The sequence below is a fragment of the Ceratotherium simum genome, chromosome 2, assembly GCF_057802395.1.
Source record: "Ceratotherium simum simum isolate JZ-2026a chromosome 2, ASM5780239v1, whole genome shotgun sequence".
In the NCBI taxonomy this organism is placed as follows: Eukaryota; Metazoa; Chordata; class Mammalia; order Perissodactyla; family Rhinocerotidae; genus Ceratotherium; species Ceratotherium simum.
In genome coordinates this window covers 7,093,129-7,118,009 of record NC_141901.1, presented here as the reverse complement: position 1 = coordinate 7,118,009, position 24,881 = coordinate 7,093,129, and the positions used below count along the sequence as shown (strand labels likewise).

Genomic DNA, 24,881 nt, shown 5'->3' with positions numbered 1-24,881 from the left:
CATGGCAGTATTACTCAACAACTGAAATAATGGCTCATGAAATGACTCTTCTAACTCCCATTATTCATTTCCTTCTTCTCCCTCTAACAGCATGATACTATACATTGCAGGGTTCTTATTTTACTCCTCATGTGAACCTTTGGCCTAGCAACTTATCCCTTGAGGCATGCTATAATCACTGAGAAATGTGCTCCCCGTCATGTCTTATTGCTTAATTATGGCTCTATTTTAGGCTCCCAGAGTCATTTGGCTTGGAAAGACCTCTCTTATGTGTGATCTTTGAACACGCATCCATGATGAGTTATCCTTGGGTTCACACCAGACTGTTCCATTTCCATCTCGTTCTGGCTTGAGCAGTAATTATTGCCTCTTGGTTCAGCAACACCTTGAATTATTGTAATGAGTTCTTACATTTATGTTACTCTCCTCATAAGAAGATACTATCAACCTTTTGTCAGAAAGGCATGTGCTTCAAGTTAATTTTTCCAATACTTGACAGGTTTTTTTTTGGCACTTATAAATCCTAGTGACATGCAAAAATCTCCCCTCTTTCCAATTCACTCTTTCTCTGATAACTACAATTCTTTAACTCAAAATCTGGATACACTGTCTGATAGAGGTTTTCTGTGGTTGTTGTTTTTGTTTTTTATTTGTGTATGTATTGTTCCCCAGTGCTAAAGGCAAACTGACAGATATGGCAGGTCCTAGATACATTCAGATTGCAAAACAACTGGATAGAATATTTAAAATTAGAAGTGTTCTAAAAATTGGGGACTTCTAGAGGATGCATCCACGTTCAGTGTTCCAATCACTTACTTGCCTCCCATTAATAAGACAGTATGTACTAGCCTTTGTTTTATGAGTGTAAATCTTAGTCCTTCAAGTAGACTATAAGCTTCTTAAGGACAAAAGGCACAAATCCTATATCTCTTACATAGCCCTGTCCATATATGTAGCTACATACAGTTGTTTGATCAGTTGCATAAAGAGACGATGTTGCATTTTCAAGACAGCTGTTTGGGATTAGGAGCTTGCAAAACCAGCCTGACATTAAGGTAAAGGCAGACTGGAGAACAGTGTCCTGCTTCCTCCCTCCAGAGAGCAGTTCAAGTCAGGCCTGGGGTAGATCCATGCTGAGTAGGGGTATAATTACCCTGGTCCAGAGTGGCCCCAGGTCTTGTCTGGCAGACTGAATTATATCTATCAGGGCCTTTTAAAATGCTGACTTGGCTCCTTAGAAATACAAAACCAAAAACATCATTTACAAAGGTCACTGGGAATGGCCTGGGTCAGAATAACTTGAGTCCGTTTTGTGCCAATGCCTCGGAAGAGGAAGTTGCTGAATACTTAGATAAAGCTCCTTGAGAGTACTACGTTGCTAAATCCAAACAAAGAATGAGAGAGGTTTATAGCTGAGTTTTTACTCTATAATTCAAATGCCAATCCAGCAATGAAATATGTTCTAGGAATTCCAATCAGAGATTTTTATCATCTGACTTGGAAACCAGCTGTGTGTCAGTGAGTGCAAAGATTTACCACCTGCAATTGCTATAATTCAGTAGAATTATACAAGTGAAAAACTCTGTCTTTACTTTAAATGCAATGAGAACCATGCTTTAAGAAATTCTGCTTCTCTGAAACCTACGAAAATGGCTATAATTTAAAGAAAGCAGTAAGGAATCGACGTATAAGAACTCTTAAATTCAAGAATTCAAGTTTACCCAAGTAAAAGTATGCTTTTTCAAGATAAAGAGTGAAAATTACCACAACTTCGTAAAGACTATCTTTTAAACAGAACAAGTGGGATAACACAAAGTAGTTAACGCCTAAATGACATATCACGTGATTAAGAGCCCTGATAACCTTATGCTCTATTTGAGAAGTGGAAGCAAGAGGAGAGGAGTTTAACACCAGAGAGTAACAGCCCTACAAAATGCCCCAATAAACTCATGGCAGTGATTTTGAACCAATAATTTCCTTCACAGAAACTAACAATTATTGCAGATTTGTGAGTCTATATATCAGAAATCTTTTGAATGTTATTTTATGATTTTAAAAGATATCAGGGCTATCCTGGAAAAGCCATTGCATATGGTCCTCATACCAATGAGGCCCCACTTCTCATTAATTTGCTCCTGTTCCTCTCGCACATGGGATACAGCTGCCTTGTACAAAGCTGATGCAATATAATTCCGTCACTTATATCATCACCTGAGCACTTGGATACCACGCTGGGGAAGCCAAGCAAGGTAAGTTTTTCAAAATACTGGAATGGTTTTGGTGGACCTTTTATAGACATATTTGAAAGCATTTCACAAGCACAAATATAATCCCTGCATGGATTATAAAGCCAAATTTTCAAGTGGAGGGATGTAGTGAACTTCATGGCCTGATAGATGTAAGAAACACATCAAGAGTTTAGAACTGCAACTTTACTAGCACTTTAAGACTAAAATGAGCCAGTTGGCCAACATGCCATAAGGGAAATCTCTGGCTCTCAAATTCTTCATCTGTAAAATAGGATGATTAAATCAGATGATCTCTGAGGTCCCATCCAATTCATTTATTTCATGGTTCTCATTTCTCCATATACCTTATAAGATCAAGTACTTAAAGTACTAAGACTTAGATTGTACCTACCTGTACCTGTACTTAGGTACAATATTACAGAGCCTCATTTATTGATGAAGTTTCTGTAACAGAGGCTCATACAAAAGTAGATAACTGTCTCTACCACACGAAGATCCAGAATGCATTATTTCCACAAACTGCTTAAGAATACATACTAAACTGTTTGAAACTTTTTTAAAAGGCAACTGCAAGACCACATCATAAATGCATTAGACTTGTTTATTCCTTAGAAAAATGAGCGTTTTGGACACTGAAGCTTTCAATTTTTATGTATGACATTCATAAATAAATACATGACTATCTACATAAATGCCTCTGTTTAGAGAAGTCAGTAATGGAAAGCTATAATCTCAACTCAAATGATATAATACAAAAATACAAAGCTCATCCACATCACTAGAAGATAATACCCTCAAACAAACTCATTTAAAAATAGGATATTCCCAACTTTTTCAGAAACTATTATGAATACAAAATTACATTTGTCCTTATCCTCTTTTATAGTTCTTTTTTTAAGACTTAAAATGCAATATTCGTACTTCCGGAATTCCTGAGAAACAGATCATAATTTAATGTAATAGTCACAGATTTTGTGACAAAACTACAATATTTATTTACATATTCACATATAGCACAAGGTAGCGGTCAAGTATGAGTGATGGTAATTAACAAACTATTAAAGTAATAAGAAAATCATCATTTTAACAATTTAAATGCCTTATGACAGGATAATTTATATCCAACATAGAAAACACATATTTACAATAACTTTAGAAAAAATATATCAATGTTTTTGATAATCAAAAATAGCAATAAGGTTTTCTATATTATTTTCAGCCTCACTCTAAAAATGTTTTCATTGTCTAAATTTAATCAATGTGCTGATTAAAGACAATATATTAACAGTAAAATAGTATGTGTGTGTATCAACTAACCAAAATTCAGGTTGTAAACTAAAGCCATTTAAAAGGCAAACTGAAGACAAAAGTAATGTCGGCTTAAGTTGTCTCTTTCTTTACATGAACTGCAATTTCCAAGTTGTGTTTTGTAATTTTAGTAAGATCCAAATAGATAATTCAACCTACTACTTTTGTTAGTTATTTCTTGTTCTGTCTCTTTTCCATGTTAATTTCTGAGGCCCTTTACTGATCACATAAAACAGTACTCTCAATCTCAATACTTCTCCCAGGAGAAGTTAAATGAGTCCGATTAGGTATTGAGTATCATTTTCATTTTACTTTTCTGTTTGTCTGTCTAAAAATACTCTTAGCCACGTAGTTTTTCTTCAGTTACTTGTTTACGTCAGTAATAAAGGTACATGGAATGAACTGGACCGAAGTCAAGGTGTACTATGCCCTTATATATAAAATTATCATAATTTGAGACTTTAGAAGGGTCAAACATGTTATACTAAACTAATCATGAATTCAAAAATTAATGCTGTTTTAAAGAGGCATTTATCATCAGAGGTCATGGCATAATCTACAACAGAAAGTTTACTTTACCGAATACCTTATTAGTTGAAAAGAACAAACACTGGCACGTCACGTGGTCAGAGCAGCTGAAACGTCATTTACAGTAGTTTCAACTTCTTGATTTGGGCAGTCTGGATTAAGAACGGGAATGCTATTGGACTTTTCACATTGTTCATCTACCTTTGGGGAAGCAGCTTGTTCTGGACGCTTTTTGTTCTCTTTAGCAAATCCTAATGTCACACTTTCCCCAGAAGACTGAAGTGGCCTCTCTAAATGAACCATTTGTTTCCTTGCTTCTGCTTCTTGTTCGTGCAGCAATTTCTCCACCTCCACCTCAAGCTCCAAAGTCTCCTCATCAGCTTGTACGTCTAGTTGTTGCATCAACTCCTCCAACTTCTTGGCCTTGCGGAGCTCATTTTGCTGTATGATCGTACAAAGGTGTTCAGTGAGTTGCTCTTTAATCTCAGTCTTACGCTGTAGATCAAGCTTTGCTGTAACATACTCGGCTTCAGCCCTGTCAAACCGTTTCCTGTAGAGACAGGTAGAAAGATTGGTCCATTAGTTTTCCACTGAGGAAGATATTCAAAGGAGGGCCTAGAAGCAATAATTAAATTCCAAAATTGGAGGGAAAAAAGGTATAATGAAGACATAGATATCAATACTTTAGGAACACTTGTCTACACGTCAGAAAAACTAAGCTATTGCTGCTAAAACTTCTAAAACATCCCCATTTGGACTCTCCTAATAGAACAACATTCTTCTGCATTCCTCTTTGCAAGGCTGTGCTTGAATAAAAGCAAGCTAGGAGGGTTAATTCAGTGGTGTGCTAGCCCCAGTGGGGGAGAGCCCTGATTAGTAGTGCTTGTCAATTTCTGTAATATAAATACTACCACCATGACCAATTTCAAGCTATCAACGTGACATCACTGAATGCAGAACTGGGAAGAGATACACAAAATCTGCTTTCATGAAGCAGTGCAAGCTAGCTCCAATACACAACTGGTTAAATTTATGAGCGGTAAAACAGTGAGAGAGAGAGAAAATAGAAAATCTGTATCTCTTGATTAATGGATTAGGAAAGAAAGAAAAATTTTGATGGAGAAGGATACAGACAGTGGTTGGGAGGTGAATATAAATGGAACAGGGAACACCCAGCAAAATGATACTGGGTGAGGGCAAGAAGTAAACATCACACAGAATAGAAAACTTCAGGATGGGTTTAGGAAGAGTTTCTCAACCCTGGCACTATTGACAACTTGGGCCATATAGTTCTTTGCTGTGGGGAACTGTCCTGTACATTGCAGGATGCGTAGCAGCATCACTTGCTTTCTCCCACTGGCTGCCAGTAGCACCCACTAATTGTGATAACCAAAAATGTCTCCAGACATTACGAAATGTCTCCTAAGGGGCAAAACTGCCCCTAGTTGAGAATCCCTGGGTTAAGCCATTCTTACCCTCTCCACTCTGCAACAAAAGACTACTGTTAAACTTTTATTAGGACATTCTATATATTTACATATACATAAACTCCATAGACAGGTAATGCCAGTCTTATTTGAAGTAGAATAACTCTCATGGGGGGTCACCCTGTGATCTTCCTTTTTTTTTCTTTTGTATTAGGGTGATACAAAAAGAAAAGTGATCATATATCGGTTCATTGTCTTTTGCCTTTTCCACATAATTTGTTGCTTTTCTTTTTGCCAAGAAAAGAGGTTGATCCCCACTTACCAACTAATTATTCAATTTAATTACCGCTAACGGTTGTGAAGGCCATGCTGCCTTACCTGTTATGATTGCCTACATCAACTCAACAGTAAGCAATTTCTAGTACTAGAGTTATAGGAAAAAAGAAACAGGTATATCTCCTAACGAAAGGAAACAGAGTGAAAAAAAATCAAGGGCTTTGATTTTAGAGAAACTATGGTTCAAAGCCTGCCTTTGCCATCACTATGTGTGTACCTGTTTTGGTCAAGGCCTTTTCTGGATGTAAACAACAGATACCCAGTCAAAGTAGCTCAGGTGAAAAATTCTTGTAGGACACAAGAGGCAATTTCACAGGCATGTCATCAGAATCAAAGCCTATTCTCTTCAATGCTCAGAAACCAGTTTCTCTCATTTCAGCTTTCCTACCATACTTACAGCCCAATACGGCCACCAGCTGTGGCTCTACCTCAAATTCACTCCCCTCAATCTCTCAGTGTTCCAACTCCAAAATTCCAGAGGGAGGACCTGCATTGGCTTGGCGTGGCTCATATCAATTTAAACAGAGCTCTTAGCACCAGGCCATGCCATGAACCCGTGTTTAGCCTACGGATTAAATATTCTGGAGTCAGCAGCCCATCTCTGTTGATGAGGTGTGCCCCAAGGTCAGGATCACGAGTACGAAACACAGCAAGGTTCCCGTGGAAGGGGCTGGAGAAGAGGCATGCAATGGCTGAAAATTCTAGTACAGTGACTCCAGGGAGTTTCTTCAACTGACTTCTGGCTTATCTGTAAAATGGTGATAATAACATTTCATAGGAGTGCTGAGGACTAAACAGTATAAATAAGGCAAGCGTCTAGCCCACTGCCTGGCAGGCACTCAAGAAACAGAACTTCCCCTTCAGACCACCCAAATCAAAAGGTACTGGTAGTATATCACTGAACATGTATCTAAAATTAGAATTATGTAAAACTTAAGGACCCGTGTTTATATTTGAAAACTCTTATTTACATAATGTTAATTTATCATATTTCATATTTTTACGTCATCTACTAAACATAAGAATGAGAAAACTAGCTGTTTTTCAATTACTCCCACGTTAAAAGAATTGTTCTAAAGGAGCTCTGTTATCTATCTGCATCCCTTATTTCCCACTTATAACATATCCTGTTTATGAACGTTCTTACACCAAGCTTAAGAGCTCTGACAAGATTCTCTATAGATATATGAATACCTTGCCCCTTCCTCCCACTCAAACATCCCTTCTCTGCAAGTCTGTGGTCTCCTTCAGCCAGTCAAAGTTAGTAAAGATTTACTGACTGGGCTCATGAATGCTGAGTTGAAATTAAAATTTCCAAATAGGTCCCTAGGCTTCCACTGATCTTTCACCCTGGATAAATCACTAAAGATTTTGCATTTTGTTTATTTATTTAAAGTCTTTCCAGCCAGAAACATGCATATATATTCTTGTACAGAGTGACTTATGTTTAAAATATTGATTAGTTTCACAAACTGTACTATGAGCCTGGGGGTCAGGTGGATAATACCAAATCAGAGTATGATGACATACTTTGGAATGGAATAATAAGACCATTATACATAGCACAGTAAGATGAATTGAACTGGAAATGTAATCATAGAATAATTTTGCTATTTTAAAGGGACAGTGAATGATTTAATGAATGTTATTTAAAGGATTCTAGAAACTGCCTCTTGGTTTTTGTATCACTGAAATTTTTTAAAAACTCAATCATTAACCCTTGGCATGCCGTTAGGTTCCAATGATCCACTTTTAGTCTTCCAGTTCCTTTTCTGAGCAGGTAGAACTTCTAAGGATCAACATATCATGATTTTATCCTTTCTTAGAAGTCTTCCAGAGAACAAAGAGAAAATTTACTTATATTTTTAAAAAATAGAATAAAACTATTTTGCAATTACTATATGGCTACACTGGACCCTTTTATAAATCTAAAATACATTTTGAGATTGTTGAGATACTGTTTTTCCTATATCTTGAAACATTGTGCCATTTCATCACCCTAGGAATTACTTCCTCATTACTCATCAATTATTTGCATTTATGCTAAAAAAATTAAAATAATAAGAAAACAGAAAATGATGAAATGACCTAAAAGGATGATGCTATAATGAAATAAATCATCATCGTTTAGTTTCCTAACCGTGTTGTTCAATGTATTACATTACCTTTCAAGAAGGTATAAAAGAAGACTGGAAACATGATATTTGTAATCTGCTCTCGGCTTTCACTGAACACAGTTGAAAATTAATATTTTTCATTTTCTGCCCATAATGGCAAAGTAAAGAAAATTGACAGATGAAGACATTTTGCAGTTATTGGACAAATCAAAAGATGAATGTTGTGGTAGGCTAAAAAATGACCCCCCAAAGATATTCACTTCCTAATCCCCAGAACCTGTGAATATTACCTTAAATGGCAAAAGATGTGATTAAGTTAAAGATTTTTAGAGGGGTTTGGATTATCCAGTTGAGACCTAAATGCAATCACATGTATCCTTTTAAAAAAGAGGCAGAGGAAGTTTTGAGAGAGAAAAGGAGGAAGCAATGTGTTTGTGGGGCAGAGAACTGAGTGGTGTGGCCACAAGCCAAGGAATGCCCACAGCCTCCAGAAGCTGGAAGAGGCAAGAAAAGGATTCCTCCCTAGAGTCTCTGAAGGAAGAGCAACCTTGCCAACACCTTGATTTCAGACTTCTGGCCTCCAGAAATGTAAGAGAATAATTTTCTGTTGTTTCAAGGCACCCAGTTTGTGGTAATTCGTTATGGCAGGCCTAGGAAATCAATACAAATGCAGAGACAAGACAGTCTAGATTCTAGATAGTAAAACTGATCATATAAGTGAAATCTCAGAGTACGTCTTCAGAAAAATACATCCTAGATGAATTTTCTCAAATTCAAGAATCAATGAGTGAAAAATCTATTTCTGAGGATAAAAAGGAAACATGCTGTTCTCATAGAGTTAATAATTTCAACAGGAAGAACTTAATCACAAAATATTTTACAAGTACCTGGACTATTATCCTGTGTTGATGAAAGGACGCAAGCACATTCTTTCAGCTTTTTAAAATGTTTGGAGCCAAACATTACTTGATACACAGAGGTCTGCTGTGCTTGCATTCTTATTAAAAATTTTAATAAAGTTGTTTTCTACAGTGTCTTTTATTCTTACTTATGTAAATTATTCATAAAATGACAAAATATTTATGTATATACGTGTATGTGTGTATGAGAGTGTCTATTAAACATAGATGGCAAATAGTGATAATTGTTTTCCTGGTATACTGAAGGTTAAAGAAATGTTCTACACGCAGCTACTCAGTTTGACAAGCTGGTCTGCACAGCATATGGCAGCACTGTAATCATAGCTGTGAACAGCAGCAGCAACAACTCTCTTAAGCTGCCTCACTCAAAGTGCTGGTCTCCTCAGAGGTGTCTACCCTGACATGGCTCTACAAAAGCCAATTTTAAAGTGAACTCTGGCCTATTCAGTATCCAAGAATCTTTTGTGGACATAGCACTGTACCAGGTACTATAGAACCATGATAGTATTTTTACTTAAAAAAAAAATTAAGGCGGGGCCGGCCCCATGATGTAGCGGTTAAGTGCACACGCTCTGCTGCTGGCGGCCCAGGTTCGGATCCCAGGTGTGCACCAATGCACCGCTTGTCAGGCTCTGCTGTGGCAGCATCCCACACAAAGTGGAGAAAGATGGGCACACATGTTAGCCCAGGGCCAGTCTTCTTTAGCAAAAAGAGGAGGATTGGCATGGATGTTAGCTCAGGGCTGATCTTCCTCACAAAAAAAAAAAAAATTAAGGAAATCTCCCACAGAAACTGACTGCCCTGGGGATTACCTTCCCATAGAAATCTAGACCATAATGTTATATCATTAATCTATAATTTCTCAATAACCAGAGATGTAAATTTAGAAAATGTTGTCTTAATCTTATGCATGAACAAGATACAACTCTGGTTCTAGTCACAATTGTCTGTGGCTTCTCTTTGACTTAAATCAAGAGCTTAGGTTTTTAAAAATAGCCTCATACATACAATATGCATATTCACATACAACTATATGTCAATATCATCTTTAGTTTAAGAGAGGTAAAAATTTACCATGGAAAATTTTGTTACTATGTAACAATTTACTAACATTTCATTAAAAATATTTATATATTATGGATGTTTTCTGCTTTAACCAGTAATCCCACCTTCTTTGTGGTTCTCTAAAGGCTAAGACTATGCCATTTCTTACATAATGTTCAACCTACAAAGGCATCCTTCTCCAGCCTTCTCTAGAACAGAAATAAAATATAATCAGATGATTTTTTTTGGTGAGGTAGCTAGAAAATAGTCTGAATTATTCATATAAAGGGGTAAAAAGGCATAAAAATGTTCCTCTGGCAAACTTAAGTTACAGAGAATACAATGTGCTAAAAATCTAGGCTTAGTTTAATCTTAATAAAATCTTGGTTACCTCCTTAATGACCTTATTAATAGAAATCTGGAAAGTCCAGTTATCAGCTACTGATGGCATTAATTTCGGCAGTTAATTAATAAAGGCAGCCCGTTAAGCTAACAGCATATGGTCAAACAACAATTACAAAAATCACAAGGACACCACAAACCTCTTTCTTAAACAATAAACAGTGAATTAAAAACCACAATCAAGCATTTCCGCTTTATTAAATTGTTATATAAACATTCTGATGCCGTGGTTTACCCTGCTCTAATGAGGCATTCTGATTGATTTCTAGTGTTACAGAGAAAGATGCAAAACTGAGTTATTAACACAGCATTCTCTTGTGAAAAAAGACAAACCAGGATGATTAAAGCAATGTTGAAAGGACTGAAAACCCTGAAATTGGACTTAATTTTTTGCCCTTTTATCTATTTGCAAAGTTCATGTAATTCTTTACATGTGTTATTTCATTTAAAAAATACTCCACGATGATTTTTTCTCTTTAAAAAAATGCCAATGGTTGAAACCAAGGAAACACATGATAGCAAACCATTTTATACAGAGTATAATCAAAAAGAAAAGAAAAACAAAAAAAAAACTTCAAGCTTTCAAGACAGAGTGGTATTTTCTTTAAAATACTCATAGGCTTTTAAAAAATAAACTAGATCATTTTTTGATGAAAACTGAAATGAGAACTAGGCTAATCCCCAAGGACCATCTCAGATAATGAAAATTTCTTAATAGAAAGAGCATAGACTTGATGTTAGAATAACAGTTTTGGGGCAAGTCATTTAGACATTTAAAGAGTCCCAAACATTAAATATCTGATGGTTTAGCAGGAAAGACTAAAATGTAAATAAATAATGCAAGAAATGCTCTAATAGGAACATGAATATGGTTAATAGGTAGAGCAGAGTTAAGGAAGACTTAAAGAAGAGGAGACACTTGATTTAGTATAAATCAGGAAGAAATACAGCACCTAATGGAGTTGTTACCAGGCTTAAATGATGATATACATTAAAGCTCCTGGCCCAGCTAGCAATAAACATTAATTAAACTGGATTCCTTGTTCAGAGTTCAATTTTCCCAACTCACTGAGCGTATGAATAGTCGAGGCTGGCCTGATCAATCCGGTTCCTGAGGATGCCAATGTCAGCTGACACCATGTCATCTAAAGCCTGCAACTCCTTCTGGATCCGCTTTAGTTTCATGGTCTCTGCCTGAGTTCTTTTAGATCTAGAAAATCAGGAACATGAGTGAAAAAATAAAAACATTTTAAGATCATGTATCCATACACAAAATAAATGAAAAAAGCAAGCTATTGCATATATAATATGATTATAATATATAATTTTTCAAAATTAGAAAAAAACAGAAAAACTGAAATGTTGATAACATTTTGATATATCTCTAAGACTGCATTTGTGCTTTCTTCCCTTATTATTCCAAATTTTCTGTTAGCATATATTATTTTCATACACAAGGGAAAAAGATTAAAAAAATACCAATAATTAGTTCTCTTATAGTCTATATTCATTCCATAAAGATGAAAATAAGCACTAAAAGAATATAACTGTATTCTCTTTACTTTGAAACACCCAACACAGCTTTCCAAATTTCCAGCCTTAAATTCTTGTGGCTAAGCCCATTTTCATCTGGCTAATACTCAGTGGACACCAAAACAAATGCCTACATTAAACACCATTTCTTTATATGTCTGAAAACATCTATTTGGCTTTAACTTTCTTAGGACTCATTTCTCCAGACTTTTACTGCTTTGATTCTTGTTCTTCAGGCAAAACTACAGGTCCTCAAAATTCTTCTTTCTGGGGCTCAAAACCAAACACTCTCTTTTTTTCCTTGTTTAAAAGCACATCCAACCTCATCATCTCTCAGTCCCCTCACCACCCCGAAGTATATTACGCAATTAAAAAACAGAATAAACAAATACAAAAGCCAACCTTTAATCATGATTTCACTCATTTCAAAATTTCACACATATTCTCACAGAAAAATAAAACTCTCACATAAAATCACTATATCGCAACTTACATTCTCCTGATTTCTAATCCATTGTGCGTTTACCCTTGTTTTCTGCTTACAAAAGTTAATTTAACAGTATGATTCTTTCACTTCAAGTACTTCTGTCCATTTATTAATAATCTAATCAGGTTATATTTCCTTATGCTTTTGGCTACATCACTGCCGTCTGTCTTAAATCAAAAGCACATAGAGAAGAAGAAGTGCTGACCCTCTAAATCTTTTTGTAAAATCCCCAGCAAACAGCCTCCCCAACCTCTTCCAAATTGAAGACTACTAAAATGCTTTTCAATAATCACGGTGTTTTTTTCCTCCTTGAAACATAATAAATTTAATAAGCTGCATATTTCCCATGCTTCATGAAAGATCAAGCTATACCAGTAGAAGAAAAAAAAATTACTATTTTCAAATACATATATCCCTTTGGCAGATAAATTCTGAACTGCTCTTGTACCCACCTGCCTTTATCTCCATCCCCATCCTTTCCCCTCCCTGTGACAAACAGGCCAGCTTCAATCAATAATAGTTTTGCCAGACTTTTCTGGAGATCTAAAAAGAAAATGCCACTGAATCTTGCTTGCATTTAGTTCTCGCTATTCTCAATCCTTGCTTTATTGACTAAGCTTGGTTTCTGAAGGCCACAGCACACTAGAAACCTCAGACTAAAAAGGCAGAAAGAGTGGGTAAGGGATAGGAAAGTGGCTCAAATGGGAATGCTGCTGTCTGAAGCCAGTACCATGCAGTAGGGGAAGAGGGATCGCTGCTCAACTCACAGCAGAGGTGAGAGGAAAACTGAATCACACACAGGACGGGAGAGTGCTCATAACAGTGACCCTGAGTCACTGGTAAAAGGTTAAAGTAACCATGGATCTTCTATTAGTGGGGGCAGGGCAAGTTATTTAAGAAAAATGTTGATAGGAAACACAATTAATATTAGTGAGAGTGTAAGTCACTTATGTGGGATATTCTCATTCCTCTACATGTCAGATGATTAAGGCCTCCCTATGTCAAAATTAAAACTTGCATTTGTTGCTAATTTACTTATATTGATAGCTATTTACCACTCCTCTATGAATGCGTAGATGGTTAAAACTGAAAACACTAATGCTGATCCTTAAGTTTTAATAGCACCTGTATTCATAAATTCAATATGATTTATGCTTAAGAAGTCCTCCTTAATAAATTAACACTGGAATTTCACTATCATTTATAAAGCATAAATTGTTTAGTTAGCCTTAAAAGGAATGGTTGTAGAGAAAACGTCAGTTTATTAGAACAAAGACACGGCAAAATAAATATAAAACATGACAGAGCTGATTGCAGGTTACAAATAACCTCTCCTGGTTCAGGTGCCTCACCTTTCTGCAATAGCTTTAGCCAAAAGAGCTTTCTTACGTTTATTTTTCTCTTCCATTAGCCGTTGTTCTTGTTGAAGAACTTCCCAACGAGACTTTTCTTGCCTAGGGAGCAAAAAAAGTATAAAAATGAGTTTCTGAAACACCATCCCACACCTTACCAGTCTGTCCCCTAAAGTATAAAATTTAATCACCCAGATTATGTATATTTTCTTTCAAAAGTCCTCTTAAAAGGAACCCATCTGCAGCTCATTATTTTGCTCTAATAGGAACAAAGACTATGATTTGAAGTAAAGAAGGCTTACATAAATTGGCCCTTTGAAATCCATTATATATACATAATCTAGGAACCCACAAACTGGAAGCAAGAGTACTGTGGCATTTTTTTAGGAGTACAAGGAAACTTGTGTAAATTAATTATGTATTATATGCAGAATGGAGAGCAAAATAAATTGGTCTGTAGCTAACCTCATGGCATAGTTTTAGGGTTTTCTATAATGAAAGTTTCCACCATGTAACACCTTTAGGACAACAATCAATGTTTATTTCATTATTTTCTTTCAATTTGCTCACCTCTTTCCAGTTCTTAAAGATTCTTAAACAGAGTGACATTATGAGCTAAGAGTTAAATGCTGGGCTAAAGAAAAACTTCAAAGATCTGAAAACATAAATTGTCTTCTAATCTAATTCTGAAAGAAGTATATTAAAATTTCCCATAAATTCATGAACTTGATGTCAACTCAAATTAAACAAGGTAATGATAAAGCTATTTATTCCTATTATTTTCATTTCTTACAGCTATTACATCAAAAATCTCTACTCCCAGACCCAGTAACAGCTTCTAAAGTTATCCTTTTCTCTCCATTCCTACAGCCTCCACCTTAGTGCTGGCACTGGTCCTTTCTCATTTTTACTACTGCAGCATCTCCTCATCAGATGCCTTAGTGCCAGCTTACCAGCATCTTATCCCAAATGGTCTGCAACATTGACACCTGGATTTTCTCTAACCATTATTGTGATCAGGGCATCTCTCCTTCAGACACCGTGGTGGTTTACTACTGCCATCCTTTCTTCCCTATGAGTGATAAATCAGGAGGAAACAAACAAAAGTAGATATAAAAACAAAAGCTATATAATAAAAATTCTGATTGTAAGAATTCACAAGTCATAGAATGGCAATTTCTACAAAATGTGACTAAACTAAATTCTGGAGGTGGTTTCTAATGCAAACACATTAAACAAAGAATTAAAAAAACTAATGATGCAGCTGAATTACTTAATTAATGCCCTCAATTTCCTACACTCTTTCCTTTGACTACCCCTTCATGTCTCTTCACAAGTACCCTTTTCTGGGCCAATGGAGATGCAGTCTGGAAGCTGAAGAATGGGTTCAATTTGGGGAGGAGTAAGTGTAAAGCGCATAGACTTTGGATCTAGAGAGACTTCTATGTGAAACCCAACTCTGCTACCTATTAGCTGTGTATTCACTTTGGGAATATAATATCTCTTCTGAGTCCAAGATATCTCATCTGTAAAGTGAAAATAATGAACACGCATCATGAGGCTGTTGTGAAGACTAAATGACATAAAAGCATACAAAATGCCTAACACTGACTGGGCTAAAATATATTTAAGTGGTAGGTATTTTTCAATAGTTTATTCATTACATTTCTAGCTTAGAATACAAAATAGAGAAAATGTTAAAACTATTATTTCTTCAAAGCCCAGTGTGGAAAAAAAGGTTAAATGGAAAAAAGCCTCACAATATATAGACTTACTAACAATTCCACTTTCTTTTTCTCCAATTTGCAATCTGGCTTTGGAGGTAGAACCTCAGCATTTTTGTGACCATCAAGGGAATTCTCGAGTCCCAGCTCCCCTGGTTGACTTTCAGTACCCTGTGGTTTTCCATCCCCAACAGGAGAGGTGAGTGTAAGAGCACTAGGAGGAGTAGGGGGAGAATGTGGTTTTTGAGTATTAAATTTCTGTTTTGGCGCAGAAAGCAGCTGCTCTGGAGGTAATGAAGTTGATCCATCTTGAAGTCCAAGTTTTTGGCTTTGCTCCTGAAGCGCTTTTTCTCGATGAAGTTGTTGTCGACTTTTCTTCACAGGGAGACGCCGCTGTGGTCCAAATGGATCTAATACAAAAAAGAGAATGGAGGAAAATTCCTCGTGTAAGTAGCAAATAATTATAATTTCTCCAATAAAATAATGCATCAACATTAAACTTTGATAATAATTCTAAAGAGTTTTTCCCCCTTTTCTATCTTAAAAGCCCAGGGGAAAACGGCCATCTTCCTGCAGAGTTTCAACAGTTCTCCGAACATACTGTTAATATTTAACAAAAACTGTGCTAGCTCCCAATTGATCTTCAGGGAAGTCCATTTGTCTGTGAGTTAGGCCTTTAGGATACAAAGCAAGGTTCCTTTTTCAACTTGACTTGATAATTGTCAAAAGAATCAACTAATTTGACCAAAATAGGTAAACAAATGAATTCTTTGAAATGTCTTAAATTTGATTTATGGTTCTGTCTGCTCTCTTGAAATAAAATGGTGGTTGAGTTTTCAAATGGGCTTCACCCTCCTTAAATTTTAACAGATCTCAGGGCAATTTGATACACAGGTAGACGCTACAGACAAAGTATAACTGAATGAAGTCTCTTATGTCTAGGAACGCTAGTTAACCCTAATTTGTTTTCTTTCATCTTCCAGAACAGTGCAAGGTTGTGTTCCTGAAGTCTAAGTTAGCCTTTAAGCAATGTATGCAAGCTAATTTTAATAGCAGCCTGAGCAAAGCAATAGAGGAAGATTAACAACTGGGAGAAATTTTTTTAAAAAGCATTAAAAACCAAATAATAATAATTCTATTATACTCTTTGGATTGTCCATGCCAGCGTTAAGCTTGTAAGGCAGACAACTGAAGAATCTGACTCACATTCATACTATATTTAATAAGATCTATAAATGGTATTCTTTACAAAATGCCTGGGAAATGAAATTATAAGTTCTTGTAAATGAACTCAAATAGGGCTTTTAAATTCTGCATAGTGACCTCCGAAGAAACACAAACTTATTATTTAAATTTCCCAAAAGAGAGTTAAAAGCTCTGGAGTCACAGTTCTGTGTTGCTTTTGTCCAGCTCAGTAACCTTAGGCAAGTCAATTAATTATTTCCTACCTCAGTTTCCTCATCTGTCAAACTGGTTGAAAATTTACGGGCTCTACTTAACTCATGGAGTTGGTGTGAGGATTAAATGAGATACATAAAGAAAATATTTTTAAAAGATAGACATACTATCAAAAAAGTAAAATGGGGGCTGGCCAAGTGGTGCAAGTGTGCGTGCTCTGCTGTGGTGGCCTGGGGTTCGCCGGTCCGGATCCTGGGCACACACCGACACACTGCTTGTCAGGCCATGCTGTGGTGGCGTCCCATATAAAGTGGAGGAAGATGGGCATGGATGTAGCCCAGGGCCAGTTTTCCTCAGCAAAAAGAGGAGGATTGGCAGGTGTTAGCTAAGGGCCGATCCTCCTCACACACACACAAAAAAGGTAAAATGTCACAGGTACACCTCATTTTATTGCTCTTCGCTTTGGCTTCGCAGATAGTATGTTTTACAAGATCCTCCACCAGCAAAGACTATGACTCACTGAAGGGTCAGATGATGGTTAACATTTTTTAGCAATAAAGTATTTTTAAATTAAGGTATGCAGATTGTTTTTTTAGACATAATGCTATTGCACACTTAACAGACTACAGTATAATGTAAACATAACTTTTATATGCACTGGGAACCCAAAAAACTCATGTGACTCACTTTATTGCAGTGGTCTGGAACCAAACACGCAATATCTCTGAGGTATGTCTGTATTATTGTTGACTTTAGCCAGAAACACAAAGTAGCCTCCTTTATCTTGCAACAGGAACTTATCCTTGGCTACTGAGCTTTTATTCACATCATCAGAAAATGTCATTGAGCCTGCTTACCTCCCAGTTACACTCATTAGCTGAATTAATAGTCCCTGTGTAATTTGGTAATACAACTTCCATTTTTTTTTTTTTTTTTTGGTGAGGAAGATTGCCCTGAGCTAACATGTATTGACAATCTTCCTCTTTTTGCTGAGGAAGATTGGCTCGGAGCTAACATCTGTGCCTATCTTCCTCTATTTTGTATGTGGGACACCGCCGCAGCATGGCTTGATGAGCGGTGCGTTGGCCTGCGCCTGGGATTTGAACATGTGAAGCCCGGCCGCCAAAGAGGAGCACGTGAACTTAACCACTACACCAATGGGCCGGCCCCAAGTAATGCAACTTCCATTTTATTTTGCATTTTCATCAAACCTACCTATGAAATTAAAAACACTAATTTTTTAAACTCTCAATTAAACAAATCAGGCCCTTAAAAATAGAACATATGACCAAAAAACTCCTGGAACTAATAACCCATTATAGCAAGGTTGCGGAATACAAGACTACTATACAAAAGTCAATCCTATGTACCAGCAGTGAACAAGTAGAATTTGCAATGAAAAACACAATATCATTTACATTAGCACTCAAAAAAAACTGAGATACTTAGGTATAAATCTAACAAAATATGTACAAGATCTATATGAGGAAAACTACAAACCTGATTAATGAAATCAAGGACTTAAATAAATGGAGAAATATTCCATGTTCATGGATAGGATGACTCAATATTGTCAAGATGTCAGTCTGTCCCAACTTGACCTATAGATTCACTGTAATCCCAATCAAAATCTCAGCAAGTTACTTTGTAGATATTGACAAACTGATTCTCAAGTTTATATGGAGAGGCAAAGACCCAGAATAGCCAACAAAATATTGAAGAAGAACCAAGTTGGAGGGCTGACATTATTTGACTTCAAGACTTAATACAAAGCTACCATACTCAAGATGGTGGGTATTAGTGAAAGAACAGACAAACAGATCAATTGAACAGAATAGAGAGTCCAGAAACAGGCCAACATAAATACAGTCAATTAATCTTTGACAAAGGAGCAAAGGCAATACAATTGAGCAAAGACAGTTTTTGCAACAAATGGTGCTGGGACAACTGGACATTCACATGCAAAAAAATAAATCTAGACACAGACTTTACATTCTTTACAAAAATTAACTCAAAATGGATCACAGATCTAAATGCAAAACCCAAAACTACAAAAGCCTAGAAGATAACATAGGAGAAAACCTAGATGACCTTGGGGTATGGCAACGACTTCTTAGATACAACACCAAAGGCACTATCCATGAAAGAGATAATTGATAAGCTGGACTTCATTAAAATTAAAAACTTCTGCCCCGCAAAAGGCAATGTCAAAGGAATGAGAAGACAAGTCACAGACTGGGAGAAAATATTTGCAACAGACGCATTGGATAAAGGACTATCATCTAAAATATACAAAAAACTCTTGAAACTCAACAGTAAGAAAACAACCCAATTAAAAAATAGCCCAAAGAATTTAACAGACACCTCGTCACCAAATAAAATATACAGATAGCAAATATGCATATGAAAAGATGTTTCAAATCATATGCCATCAGGAAAATGCCAATAAAAACAACAAGATACCACTACACATCTATAAGAATGGCCAAAATCTGGAACACTGACAACAACAAATGCTAGTGAAGATGTGGAACAACAGCAACTCTCATTCATTGATGGTGGAAATGCAAAATGGTACAGTCAGTTTGGAAGACAGTTTGGCAGTTTCTCACAAAACTAAACATACTCTTACTATACCATTCAGCAACTGCAATCCTTGGTATTTACTCAAAGAAGCTGAAAACTTACGTCCACACAAAAACTTGAACATGGATGTTCACAGCAGCTTTATTAATTGCCAAAACTTGAAAGAACCAAGATGTCCTTCGGTAGGTGAAAGGATAAACAAACTATGGTACATACAACAGAAGATTATTCAATGCTAAAAAGATATGAACTATCAAGCCATGAAGAGACATGGAGGAAACTTAACTGCATATTACTAAGTGAGAGAAGCCAATCTGAAAAGGCTACATACTATATGAGTCCAACTATACGACATTCTAGAAAATGGGAAACTATGGAGACAGTAAAAAGATCAGTGGTTACTAAGGGTTGGGGAGAAGGGAGGAGGGATGAATAGAGAAGAGAGGATGTTTAAGGCAGTGAAAATACTCTGTACAATACTATAATGATGGATACAGGTCATTATGCATTTGTGCAAACACACAGAATGTACAACACCAAGAGTGAACCCTAATGTAAATTATGGACTTGGGTGATAATGATGTGTCAATACGTAGGTTCATCAATTATTAACAAATGTGCCATTCTGGTGGGGGATACTGATAATGAGGATGACTATGTATGTGTGGGGGCAGGAAGTATATGGGAAATCTCTATCTTCCTCTCAATTTTGCTGTGAACCTAAAGCTGCTCTAAAAAAATAAAGTCTTTAGGAAAAAAAACTGGGACATACTGTTTCTGATACTTATATTGGGGGCTGCAAATATCAAAGAGACTGTGGTAAACCAAGGAGAACAAATCTAATTTAAAGAGAACAATCCGTAGCCACCTCTAGCCATTAAAAATGGCTTCTGTCATTTAAAAGTTTAGGTCAGTGTTACCAGACATTTTGATTTTTCACCATAAAAATTTAGATTTCTATGTAAAATATCCTGATTTTTAAATGTAGGGAATTGTATCAATCAAGAAAATCTAGATTATGCTATCGGGTAAAGAACTCTGGAATCTTTGTGGTTTTAAACAACAAAGGTTTATTTCTCATTAATGCCATGTACCAACTGAAGGTCAGTAAAGGGGCCCTGGTGTTCAGTCTTTCAGGGCTCCAGGCTGACTGTATAGCCACCTTAGTGTCACTAGCCTCCATGGCAGGGATAAGAGAGAGCTCAGGAAGGTCTTGCTCTAGCAACTAACTGCTCTGACCCAGTAGTGACATAACACTTCTGCTCACAGTTCAATGTGGAACTAGCACTTGGTCCTACCCAAAAACAAGGGCAATAGAAATATACTGGGAAGAGAAGTGAACTAGAAGTATCTGGCAAACAGCACTAATGATTATCACCACTATTAATTTAAAAAGAAATTTAAAGATTAGATAATCCAAAAGAGAAAAAGAAAAAAATTGAAAAGACAAACATATTTTTGGGCCAAATTAATAGCCTGTTGGCTATGAGTTTGTGATCTCTGCTCTATATCCTTTAAGCCTTGCTCTCTCCACCCAAGACAAGCATCATTTGAATCACGTGTTGATCATTCCTTTCCTTTGCTTTTTATAAGTCATACCGTTTCTACAAATATTTCTAAAAAATTTTATTTAAAAAATTTTTTTTGCTGAGGAAGATTCGCCCTGAGCTAACATCCATGCCCATCTTCCTCTACTTTTTAGTATGTGGGCTGCCAGCACAGCATGGCCACTAACAGAGCCATGTAGGTCCACACCCGGGAACCAAATCCAGGCACTGAACTTAACCACTAGGCCACTAGGGCTGGCCCTAAAAAATTTTCTTTTTATTTAGTTGTTTTAACTTTATAAAAAGCATATCATACTGTACATAATGTTTTTTTAACTTAATATATTGCCAATATTCACGCATATTATTCATGTCGTTGTAGTCATTCATTTTTAATGGTGTATAATATTCCATTGTGTGAATAAACCAGAGTCTACTGATCTTCTTCCACTGATGGACATATGTTGGTTCCAGGTTTTTTGCTTCTGTGAATATTGCTGTTGGGTCTCCTCTTGCATATATACAAGAATTTGCCTTGGATATTATCTAAGAACTGTTGGGTCATAAAGTATAACTTTAAGAAATGTCAAATTGCTTTCCAAAGCGCATTCCCTCTAGTAATGTATAAGATCCTGTGGATGTACTTTCTCTTCAATATATAACATTGCCAGACTTTTAAATTTCTGTATATCAAATGGGTATGAAGTAGCATCTCACTGTGCTCTTGATTTGCAATTCTCTGCTCATTGTGGTGACAAGCATCTCTTTATATTTCCTTTCCTAAGAAATAGCTATTCATGTCTTCTGTCAATTTTTCTTTTGGCTTGTTTATAGTTTTCATATATCAGCAGCATTTGGAAAACATAATTAAAGAGAAGATATTTCAATACCAGAAATTATCAAGTACCTAGGAACAAATCTAAGAAAAGGGTGTTCAAACCCTCTACAGGAAATTTTCTAAAATTTTATTAAAAGATATTAAAAAAGAGGCCAGCGCAGTGCTGTAGTGGTTAAGTTCATGCACTGCGCTTCGGTGGCCTGGGGTTCATGGGTTCAGATCCCAGGCATGGACATACACACTGCTCATCAAGCGATGCTGTGGTGGTGTCCCACAAATAAAATAGAGGAAGACTGGCACAGATGTTAGCTCAGGGCCAATATTCTTCACCAAAAAAAAAAAAAAAAGACATTAAAGAAGACCTAAATAAATGAAGACATGTACCATGTTAGCGGTAGTGTTAATGTGAAGATGTCAAATCTCCCCAAATTGATCTAAAGATTCAATGCAATTCCAATCAAAATTCCAACTGAGTTTTCCATGAAATTTGGTACTTGGTTTGTTTCCAGCTTTTTAATACTATAAACAAGAGTGCTAAGAACATTCTTGACCTTCCCCCATGCACATATGGGTTTCTCTAGAGTATTAGTGTCCTTATTTTTCTTAGCAACCAACTCCATTTGCATAGATTAATTCTATTTTTAAGATTGGAGAACAGCTGGAAGGAGTCTTAAAAAGTAAAGATCCAACTCTTCTAGTTCTATATATGAGAAATCCAAGAAGAAAAGACTTAGAGGCAGAGCTGGGAGATCTATATGCCAATCATCGTGTTTGGCTATGAGTACACAAAGATGCTAACGTGCTCTCTCTGCCCTCAAAGTGGACATAGACTAGTGAGTTGGTGTCTATGCTCTAACATCTCACTATGAAATGACAGGCCTTGAAGTGAAGGTCCTTCTGCCCTCTATCCCAAATTGCAGTGATATTTAGAAATATACTTCTACATAATTAATCTATTGTTTAATTTAGACTTCTACAGTAAGTCTTTGCTCTGGCAAACTCACCTCTGCTAACATATAATCTCTGAAATCTTCCCAAGCTCCACCCAACCCCCAGCACAGTGAGGTTTCTGCTAGCTCTGCAGTAAGCTCTTGTACAACATCTATCACATTATATAATAGTTTGTCTCCTCCCCAGACTATAAGCTCTTTGAAGGCAGGGATGATGCCTTGTTCATCTTAGCATCCCTAATGCAGAAGCTGATACTTGTAACTTCCGGTCAGAGCAGAAGCAGGGATACTTATACTCTGTACATCTGAGTTAAGTGAACGCATGTTGAAAACACAGAGCAAAAGAATTTAAGAACACCAAGCTAGACAGTCAGTTAATTATACACTAGTATAACTTTTATAATAGTTTTTAAAGGCCTTTAGACCAGTCAAAATTTCCTCCATCTATATAATCTACACTTGCCCTATGTTACTAATTTACTTCCTTTTCCATCTGTCAGCCCCAGATTATTCTCACATCTATGCTAAAAATGCACAGGCACACCTTAGCAACATCCAATTTTCTCACAAACTTTAAAAAAAGGCATGGCAGGGCTTATTTAATTTTCTCCCAAAGTAAAATGTGTAAGTAACGGCACCAAGAATGGTGTAAACTCACAGAAGTGGTGTGCACTACCAGGATCACCAGACAGGATTTTACAAAATTTCAACCACAAAGTACAGTTTATATCACCAAGACTTTCTCACCAAGTATCAGCAAACTTAATTCCTTCATTAAAAGATAACAAAACAGTACAAGTCCATTCAGTGATTATTCTATAAAACTGGAGGGGGAAGCACAAAATTTTAGCTTACATGGAAGTGAGTAGAGATAGATAGATAGATAGATAGATAGATAGATAGATAGATAATGTCACATCTAAACTCCCAAAGACCGTTTTGGTTTGTTGACTCTCAAGAGCTGGAAAGAACAGCAAAAATCATCTGGCAACCAGAAGTGAATGCAAGCCTCCAGAAGTATTATGAAAAGCACTAACTTTTTGCGTTTATTCAGAATCCCTGTGCTCCCTTTTCCCCCATCATTCTATAAATTCATCACTACTGTAATAAGGTGTGTTCCCCTCCTCCTTCCTTTACCCAGACCCCAACCCTCCAAACATTGATCTGTGCAGCAATCCTCCCAGAGAAGACAGCCAGGCTGTGGGCTCGCTTCCTCTCCCAAGCCCCATTCCTCCCATAGGAAAAAGTCAAGTCCCTGAAATGGACTCCGGGACTCTCTTTCTAAAAGTAGAACCCAGACCCTGGGTCCGCCCCTCCCGCGGCGGCTCCCGGTACGGCCACCTCCGGAGCCCCCCTCAGTCCGGTCCTCCCACTTACTGCTCCTTCCTCTATCCCACACACAGTCCCCTCTTCCCCGCCCCTTTCCCCTCAAAAGCTGCAGCCCCGCCCCCTGCCCTTCACAGACCCAAGAATTAAACATCCGCAGCCGCGTTCCCTTACCTTTAGTCTGCTTTAGTCGCCTCAGCTCCTCCTCAGAGAAGCCAGCCCAACCCTGCGCCATCCTCGCAGGCACCCCCAGAACACCCACACCTCACAGCCCGCACTGCCAACACGGCTACCCAGGCACATCCGGGTTCTTCCCTGGCCGCGGCCGAACAACCAATCAGCGCGTGGAGCTCTGGACACAAGGCCCACTCTCCCGTGCAGCAGGGTCCGGCTCCCTTCAAGGCTGCCTCCGGCGGTGCCGGGCAAACTACCTGAGGAAGTCTCGGCCTCGCGGACATTCGTTTCCCCTGACCTGGCTCTGCTCTCTCTTCTTGTCTCCTGGTCTCGTGGGTTAGTCGCTTCAAGAGATAAGGGGGGAAACAGCGACGGAGATAAGGGTGGAGGTAAACAGGCAGTTGGGAAGTGGCTACGAGTCAGTGGCGGAAAAGGGCGGGCAGAACTGCTTGTCGGGATCTTCTGGAAATTCGCTGAGGCGGGGTCTTCTACCTGACGTGCCTGGAGGGGTGTGCTTCTTGGCTTGAAGAGGTTGTTTTCAAAACTGTGCTTCTGAATCATCCTGCTGATTGACTCGAGGGAATGATCAGATTTGGGCCTTTAATTGAGAAGGAACATTCCAGAGGACTGGGGTA

At 37.3% G+C, this 24,881-nt stretch overlaps 1 protein-coding gene across 3 annotated transcripts; it reads right to left on the bottom strand.

Annotated features, from left to right (window-relative positions):
- Window positions 1-2,836: 2,836 nt before the first annotated feature.
- Window positions 2,837-24,651, bottom strand: GORAB (golgin, RAB6 interacting). Of its 3 annotated transcripts, none has more exons than XM_004425180.3 (5): window positions 24,247-24,651; window positions 15,483-15,837; window positions 13,704-13,805; window positions 11,401-11,541; window positions 2,837-4,635 (listed from the first exon to the last, which is right to left on the bottom strand). In XM_004425180.3, exons 1-5 carry the CDS (start codon window positions 24,305-24,307, stop codon window positions 4,176-4,178), a joined length of 1,119 nt encoding a protein of 372 aa, XP_004425237.2. In that variant the 5' UTR covers window positions 24,308-24,651; the 3' UTR covers window positions 2,837-4,175. The 3 variants fall into 3 exon arrangements, with proteins under 3 accessions (XP_004425237.2, XP_087293990.1, XP_087293987.1); XM_087437864.1 differs by lacking the exon at window positions 24,247-24,651 and adding an exon at window positions 14,657-14,775 and having other exon boundaries at window positions 15,479-15,566; XM_087437861.1 differs by lacking the exon at window positions 24,247-24,651 and having other exon boundaries at window positions 15,479-15,604.
- Between the last annotated feature and the right edge of the window lie 230 nt (window positions 24,652-24,881).

Excerpts from the sequence above, each read along its gene's own strand:
- GORAB (XM_004425180.3), bottom strand. The coding sequence starts at position 24,307 with ATGGCGCAGGGTTGGGCTGGCTTCTCTGAGGAGGAGCTGAGGCGACTA. Across the intron at positions 13,806-15,482 it reads GAGAAAAAGAAAGTGGAATT|GCAAGAAAAGTCTCGTTGGG; the intron begins GTTAGTAAGTCT and ends TTTGCTCCCTAG. Across the intron at positions 11,542-13,703 it reads GCTAAAGCTATTGCAGAAAG|ATCTAAAAGAACTCAGGCAG; the intron begins GTGAGGCACCTG and ends CTGATTTTCTAG.